General features: G+C 33.0%; 1 protein-coding gene across 1 annotated transcript; it reads left to right on the top strand.

The window, feature by feature from the left end:
• Window positions 1–418: 418 nt before the first annotated feature.
• Window positions 419–9,402, top strand: LOC132736892 (uncharacterized; the record flags this gene model as incomplete). The annotated part of the gene is given in 4 exon segments (XM_060724107.1): window positions 419–475; window positions 6,838–7,009; window positions 7,729–7,824; window positions 9,273–9,402. Coding segments are annotated over 3 exon segments (397 nt in total), but the record flags the coding sequence as incomplete, so codon positions are not given.
• Between the last annotated feature and the right edge of the window lie 324 nt (window positions 9,403–9,726).

The raw sequence follows: 9,726 nt of genomic DNA on the forward strand, positions 1-9,726 counted from the left end.
TTAAACGTACCGTAATAAAGCTGTATGATAGGCGGACCGAGGAAGAAAATACACAGATTTAGTGGTTCTAGTACCCAGCGGTTGATGGCCCACAATCACGTGTGTAGCGATTGATCGCCATAAGAAGAGACCCTTTTAGCCAGTTTTATTTTCATAGGGCTATAAGAAGCAATTATATACGAATTATCATAAGTCTGACTGGACAAACCATTCGCTACGATCACCACTGTTCTTTTATATGTAATGTTTTAAAGATTTTTTCCATTTGATAGAGTTCTACAATACTTTTTAAACGTACCGTAATAAGCTGTATGATAGGCGGACCGAGGAAGAAAATACACAGATTTAGTGTTCTAGTACCCAGCGGTTTGATGCCCACAATCACTGTAGCGGATTGATCGCCATAAGAGAGACCCCAAAATTTTCCGTAGAATCTATTATCTGTTCAAAATTCTTCGAATTAAACAGGTGAAAGGTAGGTAAACCAATTTTGGTTACATAATGTTATCTTACAAAAGATATCTTAGACAGTTTCGCAAGCGATGCCTAGAAGTGAAGTATGGTGCTGCTTTGTACTAGACATGTTGTTATATCGGATATGTAAAAATTTCGGATAAACATGTCGATTAGTTGTTTTAAAATTTTTCACCCATTTATTTTAAACTTCTATTTGTGACTTAGACATCAATTGACTTTAAGTCACGACTGTTAAGTTTGACTGTTGACTTTTTTCAAAAGTGCTAGGGTGCATGATCCCAAATGAATCAGGGTCGGCTCGGCCGGCGGCCCTAAAACGTACTCGGCCACTGAGTCAGCTCGGCCCTATTGCAACTCAGCACGGGTCAACTCGGCCCACTTTTCAATATATTGGCTTGGTTAAACACTCATTATTGTTGGAACCATATAATTGAAATATGGGCTTATTCACAAACTTGGAAACTAAGATATTTTCTTAAATTATTACATTTTTTGGTAATGTAATAGTTTTCAATGATTTGTGTTATAAAAGATCATTACAATCCATCCTTATGACATTGCAAAATACATTGCATGTTAACAAATGCATTACATGTTGTTTTATGTATATATATAAGATCAAGAACAAAAATTTCATATTTTTATATAATAAGTAAACATGTTTTTATTTCAGCTTTTATTGAAGATTACAAACAAAAAGCATCCTAGGGGACACATTTGTATTATATTAATTCAAGAATAAATGTAAAATATTTTTTCCAAATATACTCAAATTATGCAAAAGTGCAATGTATTAATCATATAATAATATACCAGATATATATATCTTATTTTTCAATTAAAACAGCTTGCCTATGCAGCTTATAACATGCAAGTAATCAAAAAAAGTTAATATGTTAAATATGTTTTTGGTTTAAATATATTTATTTAAGCTTGATTGCGAAACAAGTTCTTGCAACTTATATTAATCACTTTCGAGTCCGCTTCCTGGAACCAACCAGTACTGGTGTCATATGGAGAAACATGGTCATGACTCGAGTAGGGCTCGAACCCATGAACTCTGGGTTGAGAGACAGACATCTTAACCACTAGGCCACCGCTCCCCTTAAATATGTTTTTTCAAAAGGGGGCCGAGTTGACCGTGCAGAGTTGGTATATGGCAGAGTTGACTCTTTACCATCCCAAAGTGCTGTTTGAGAATTTCCCTAAACTCTACAAGTCTTGGAAGTGCTGTAGACAGGAGACAAAACTTTGCCAATAGGGACATTATTTTACTGGAAAACAGTTTCAGTCCTCCATGATTTTTTTTTCAGACTGCGCCAAAGAATTAATGAAAATGAAAATAATAAAAAGTAATTGTTGCTTATAAATATGAATCAATTCTTATTAATTTGTTTCTTTCCAATAGATACAGTACAGCTCAAGCGATTTTGGTACTTTCCATATTTTGTCACTGAGGACACTTTTAACAGTGTGTGGAAAATCGCGGCGGACATTCTATGGTCAGTCACAGTGGAAGATCACTGCAGACTGGTTAAAAAATTCCTGCAGTCCCTGGTGGAAATTCACAGAGATTTTGCCGGTATAAATATGTCATATATAAATGTTCACGTTCGTGTACAATGTAGTCTTTTTAGAAAATAATCAGTAACACTCTATTGCTTTAAAAACAGCCATAACATCATATGTATATGTATAAAAATTGGTAGTTTTGAAGTTCCATTTGCGTAAAAACTGTAAATAAAATACATCACAATGAAAATGCACTTAGGATTAATAGTATGTCAATAATTGACATGATCAATATCCAACAATTCTTTAAAATTAAACATGTGTAATCGTTTCTTGACAAAAAGAAAACACAGTTTTTTTTTTCTTATATAATTATAAAAATGGGTGGAAGTCAATTGAGCGTCAGCACTTCTTTGATGATTCGGCATCAACTACACATATTCTTTTGAAGAGCCGACTAGTCATTTGTCAGAGGTCATCTCGTGTGTTAATTTTGTGTATATTATTTAACAATTGAAAAATTCTTTTATTTATGGATGCTACTTTTTGCGTGAGTGTTTTTGTGTCTTTTAGCGCTATGGAATTTCGACAAGCGGCGATGAATTTTTGGTAACTAACAAATATTTCAACATTTTAAAAACATAAGGGCAAATATCGGCCATTCAGAAATTATAGGAGACAAATCCTGCATGTGTTATTTTTTACAGACGCAAGTTAATTCGTGTAATAAATTGATAAATGGTCACTCGAGTAAGCAAAATGTCGCTACGCTATTTCACAGTGATCCACGGTGACAATATTTGCCAGCGCAAATTTCACCCGATTGGGTGATAAGAGGAAAGTCACAACTATCGCAAGGACATTGCAATGATTAACAAAAACAGTTTTATAAACAGCAAAAAAATCAATGATTTAGTACAAACTATATCTTAAATGTGTAAATAGTTCAAGATATGAATCATAATCTGTTACCTTGCAGATATTCCGGACATTGTAGGTGTGAAATTGATCATGTTTACACATAAAGCTGTGACATTGGTACTTTGAATAATAAAGATAAGCAGCATTTGTAGTATCAAATGCATATATGTAAAATGTATATATAAGTTTAAATTTGATAAAAGCAGTCTTTTTATGCTCCCCGAAAAATTTCGGGGGAGCATATAGTCGGCGCCTTGTCCGTCCGTCCGTCTGTCCGTCTGTCCGTCCGTTGTCTTGTCCGGAGCATAACTTGAAAACCCTTGGAGATAATTTGTTGAAACTTCATACAGTGGTAGAGGGCATCAAGGGGGAGTGCAGTGTCAAAGAACCATAACTCTATTTTGCCCGGTTTTTGAATTATCTCCCCTTATAGAAAAATCTTGTCCGGGGCATGCCATAACTCTAAAACTATAAGAGATATCAACATGAAACTTTGTAGGTGAATAGATCTCAATGGGTAGATGTGCAGTGCATAAGAACAATAACTCTTTTTGTCCTAATTTTGGAGTTATTGCCCTTTGTTAATTTTAATACTTTGAACTTTGTCCGGAACATAACTTGAAAACCCTTGGAGATAATTTGTTGAAACTTCATACAGTGGTAGAGGGCATCGAGGGGGAGTGCAGTGTCAAAGAACCATAACTCTACTTTGCCCAGTTTTTGAATTATCTCCCCTTATAGAAAAATCTTGTCTGAGGCATAACTCTAAAACTATAAGAGATATCAACATGAATTTTTGTAGGTGAATAGATCTCAATGCGTAGATGTGCAGTGCATAAGAACAATAACTCTTTTTATCCTAATTTTGGAGTAATTGCCCTTTGTTTATTTTGATACTTTGAACTTTGTCCTGAACATAACTTGAAAACCCTTGGAGATAATTTGTTGAAACTTCATACAGTGGTAGAGGGCATCGAGGGGGAGTGCAGTGTCAAAGAACCATAACTCTATTTTGCCCGATATTTGAATTATCTCCCCTTGTACAAAAATCTTGTCCGGGGCATAACTCTAAAACTATAAGAGATATCAACATGAAACTTTGTAGGTGAATAGATCTCAATGGATAGATGTGCAGTGCAAAAGAACCATAACTCTGTTAAGCCTTATTTTTGAATAATCTCCCCTTTTAGAAAAATCTTGTCCAGGACATAGCTGTAAAACTATAAGAGATATCAACATGAAACTTTGTAGGTAGATAAATCTCAATGGGTAGATGTGCAGTGCACAAGAATCATAACTCTACCTTGCCTAATTCTGGAGTTATTGCCCTTTGTTAATTTTTACTTTTTAGCTCGACTTTTCTATGAAAAGGGGAGCTATCCTACTCGCCCCGGCGTCGGCGTCGGCGTCACACCTTGGTTAAGTTTTTCGTACCACCCCACTTTATTTCAGAAGTATTACAAGTATGGCTTTGAAACTTACCATACTTGTTCACCATCATAACCTCCATCTACAGACAAGAGTACATAACTCTGTCAAGGTTTTTGACAGAATTATGGCCCTTTTTTTACTTAGAAAGTGTATTGAGCTTGGTTAAGTTTTTTGTACCACCTCACTTTATTTCAAAACCATTGGAGTATTGCTTTTGAAACTGACCATACTTGTTTACCATCACGACCTTCATCAACAGACAAGAGGACATAACTCTGTCAAGGTTTTTTGACAGAATTATGCCCCTTTTTGACTTAGAAAATACATTGAATATGGGTAAAATCCACTTATTGCCTTAACCCTTTGAGATATTGCTTTTGAAACTTTTAATGCTATTTCACATCATTACCCCCATCTGTACGCAAGAGAAGGTAACTCTGTCAAGGATTTGTTTTAAAAATTAAGGCCTTTTATCGACTTAGAATCTTGGTTAAGTTTTTAGTACCAGTCCACTTTTTGACTGAACTGTTTGAGATATTAATTTGAAAGTTGGAATACTTGTTTACAATCATGATTCCCAAACATGTCCAGGAGAAGGTAATTCTGTCAAAGATTTTATTTGAATTATGGCCCTTAACTGTCAATGTTTTGTATTATAGGCAAGCACTAAAAAACTTAAAAATCTAAAAAAATTCATTCCTATCCACTTGTTCACTTTACCATAAATTATGTCATATAAACATTGCTGTAATATTCAAGGGTATCAAACAACTAGTTCACTTTAAAAATACAGAGATTCTTGTATTGCCTTTTACTGCAAAAACTTTTTTTATTGGCAAGCAATAAAAAAGTCGAGCGCGCTGTCTTACGGACAGCTCTTGTTGAATTGTCCAGGACATAACTCGGAAATCATAAGAGATATCATCAAGAAACTTTGTAAGTTGATAGATCACATTGATTATAAGTGCAGTGCAAAAAACTGTAACAGCCTTGCCTAATTTTGGAATTATTGCACTTTGAACTTTTTCCACGGACATAACTCTGAAACTACAAGAGGTGTACTTTCCTGTGTCCAAAACCTATTCGGGGAGCATCACCCGGCTCAAACCGGGCTCTTGTTTTTCATAATTTTATGTATGCCACTTATTATGTCTGTTCTTACATCACTTTGTTTTAAAAAGACCATGTCAAAAATGGTTTTATTCAGTATAAATTATACTACATACATACTGTTTAATTTATATTATTGTTTTTTATATATCATCAATATATAGAGGATATTAAATGAGTGTAAGTTCAATACTGAGTTTATTGCACGAGTTGAATAAAATTATATTATGCGAGCCTCTGGCTAGCATAATATTATTTTATTCAACGAGTGCAATAAATTCAGTAATGAACTTACACAAATTTGATATTCTAACGTCACGTCAAAATATATGCACGGCCGTGCAATACCATATTTACGGAGTCGCAAAATCGGCACGGGTGTGTGATAAATTTATATATAATTAGGGAACAATAATTATATATTAATTTAGGTTGGAAATAGGACTGAATTAAGAAATGGTTAATATATAGTTAACCAATGTCTTATTTTTGAAAAATATTTAAAAGTAGTGGGGGTTGTAATTTTTGTTGTTGACCCATTTATCTGTGAAGTCATTTATTAAGCATGGAGATAAAGATATTCAGAATTGTAAACATACAATTTTCAAAACTTTACTGAATGTCCTGTATTTCTTTAAAGTGTTATAGTTTTTGTTATTGACACATTTACAGATGATTGAAATTAAAAAAAAGAAAATGAAAAAAAAATTTGCTTATGGGAATGAACCTATTTTTCTGATATCTTGAATGTGGTTTAAAACATACACCTTAATTGAAATACAGAATTCTTGTCCTGAGAAAAAATGCAAAATACAGTATAAACATTAAAATACATATATTGGGTCAGCAGAACCATGCTCTGTAAAAAATGATTGTTTGACTCGGGTCATGAAAGAAATACTATTTTTTTCTGATATTGAATGAATAAATAAGCAAAGGTTATCATAATGACAAAATAATATCAACTTATAAATAGTAATTGTCTCTTAGAATCAGTGATTTTTCTCACTTAATTGGGAAGAGGCCTTAGGTTTCTTGATTTTGGGAAAAATTATCGCTAAAATTGCCAATTTGGGAAGAAAAAAGCATGTTTAAGTTCTGGTTTTTGGGAAAACTGCATGATTTTAAAGAAAATTTCAATTGGGAAGAGGCCCTTTTTCGGAGTCTGTTATATAAACAGGAAAATCACTGAGAATATAACAATTAACACCTAGATACTCCCCAAAACTCTATTGTAGTGGTTACAGGTATTTATCGGAGAAGTTCAATGTAGATTAGGAGTTTGTTTAAAACATCTGTTGTGGAGCTGTACTGAAAACTTAAAAAATTTCTATATGACACATGTATGATATTGCACAATAATGGTGTTTTTTTTGATAATTAAAGAATGGAGACAGAAGATTGGTTGGATTACCTACCTATACAAGGTGAAGGTCCAGACCTTGTTGAGCAGGAAGAGTTGTTATGCTTTAGGAAAAGGGGTAGAGGCAGTATGGACCATCGTATTGTACCCCGTCTACCTCTGACGGCAATGATTCAAAGAATGAAACTTCTAGATGTAAGTATTTACCTGAAAATTAGCTTTACTTCTTTCCCTGTAACACTTTGAAGAAAACTACATCACTAGTATTGTAAGGCTAGCTTATAATTTTTAAAACAATTATTTGCACCTGTAGCCACAGATATACAGAACAAAACAGTTATGTTTATTATGTTAAAACAAACAATATTTAATATTGTTTGAAAGAAAATATATATGTATATAATAATTATATACATATATATTTTCTTTTTACACTTATTCATTATTGTTCCCAGGTAAAATGTTTTTAAAATTTGTAAGCAATACTTTCTAGTTAAATCTAAATCTCAGCTATGATAATTCATATAAAATAAATTAATTTTAAGGATCATTTACAATATTTGTCCATAGAGTAATGTTATTTATTAGCTGGACTATTTGAAGAATAGGGAGAGCTTTTATTGTACTAACCCAAGCGTGAGAGCAGATTTTGGTAAAGTTTTTGCATTTACAATGGTATGTCCAAAGGAATATGTTGAAAATTAAAACACTATTTGAGACCATGATAGAAGGTCACTATCCACATGATCCAAGGCACATAACTTTAAGATGGATTGTGACAGAATTATGGACCATTTTTAACTTAGAAAATTCTACATTATCCAGGCACTTGTTTTATTATCAAGCACTAAGGATAGTCAGACTGGCTGTCAGTTTTAATATTTAATTATTATGATATTTTGTATGCATTAAAGGACTCTGTTAGTTCAGGAAAACAGCGTGGTAGTAGAGGACGGGCCCGGATCCTTCAAGATAGAGCAAAATCTAGCAGACCTCATGGATTAAAACAGGTATCATTATAATAATAAACAATCTCATGCAGTCTTTTTTTGAAAATATAATGATAATAATTCCATTTTACAGACCATTAATCTATAACACTGAAGGGGATTCTTGAAATGGCATTGTCCCTCATTCAAGCCAGATCCATATTTTATAATTAGATTGTAATGACACTTTGCATTAAGGTGTATATGAGTAAGGAGATAAGACCTTTGAAATACCATCAATATGTGCCTGTCCATTATCACATTCTGGACCTCGTGTAGGTATTTTTTATTGTGGACAATTTCTGCTTGGACTCATATCTTGAAACTGTAAAGCTGCTGTGTTTTAGTAATTCTGTGAATGAATGTAATATCAAGCCTGCTTATTTGTGAAACTTAGCCAATTTATATACTTCAGGCTACTCTGTTTTAGTATTTTTTATTTTTAAATCCCTTAAAACACTTTATTTTACATTTTACATTAAAATCCATGCCAAGTCTATTTTCAAAATGATAAGTTAGTATGTGGCCGGTTAAAATTTCAAAATGATTATAAGCGATGGTTTTGTTTGCTTTCATTATGTATTCAAAATATGTTGAATTTTTCCATTGCATTTCGTTATTAGCTCACCAGAACGGAAGGTTCAGGGTGAGCTATTAGGATTAAAGGGGGATGCTCCAGTGTCCATCGTCTGTTATCATGCATCAACAATCGTCTTCTTCTCTGAAACTGCTGGGCAGATTTACTTCAAATTTGGTCTGTAGCATCCTTGTGACAGTCACACTAAAATTTGCTCATGTCATTTCAATGGGCCCCTTTAAGGGGTCAACAGAGCTAAAAATAGATAACCATTAAACATCTTCTACTACAGAACTAGTGAATGGATGATCACCAAACTTTGTCTGTAGCATTCTTTTGTAGTCTTTATCAAGTTTGCTCATATTAATTTGATTGGCCCCTTTTAGGGGCCACTAAAGCTAAAAATAGAAAAACCTTTGAACATCATTTCCTACTGAAATAATTGATGGATGATCACCAAACTTTGTCTGTAGCCTTCTTATGTAGTCTTTTATCAAGTGTGCTCATATTAATATATAATTGATATAATATAATTATTATTATATAATATTAAGGGGCAGCTAAAGCTAAAGATAGAAATACCTTTAAACGTCTCCTTCTACAGAGCTAATGGATTGATGATCACCAAATTTTCTTTTTAGCATTCTTAGGTAGTCTTTTATCAAGTTTGCTCATATTAATTTGATTGGCCCTGTTTAAGCTAAAGCTTAAATGCCCCAGGTCATGGCATTTCTTCAAATTATTGTTTAAAGATAATCTATGCTCAAATTTAACATTAGAAAATATTGGCAATGGATAATTTCCAACACTTAAAAGCAGTTGTTTCTGGTGAGCGACTCAGGGCCATCATGGCCCTCTTGTAATAATGATGTATTTTATTTTTTCAAAACAGAAAGAAAAGGAAAAACCTATAAAAAGGGAAGTAACTGAGACAATTTATGATGATAACCAAATAAATGAGAGGAATGATCCAACGTACAACCATCAATGGAGACAAAATGATTTTCCTAGCCTTGGAATAGGTACATGTTTTGAGGTCTTTTTTTTAAAGGAGCAATAAGCCTCAGAAGTAAATATTTTTCTCTTCCTGTAGAAAGGGAAGAGAAATTTATATATGTTTCATAATTTTATTATGTAATAATGTATTTAGAACATTTCAGATACTTTTCACATTTTGGAAAAGCACTGAGTGTAAAATAATTTGTCATAAAGGTAGCATAATGTAAATATAGTCGTATTTTGATTTCTATACACAGTCACTGTAACTGCACTAATTGCCAAAACACATTTCATTAACAAGCTAAACATGTCTCAGGTATATCGCCAATAAAGAACTTTTTGAAACT

Source organism: Ruditapes philippinarum, unplaced genomic scaffold (genome assembly GCF_026571515.1).
Source record: "Ruditapes philippinarum isolate M1 unplaced genomic scaffold, ASM2657151v2 ctg12725_1_1_1_1, whole genome shotgun sequence".
Lineage (NCBI taxonomy): Eukaryota > Metazoa > Mollusca > Bivalvia > Venerida > Veneridae > Ruditapes > Ruditapes philippinarum.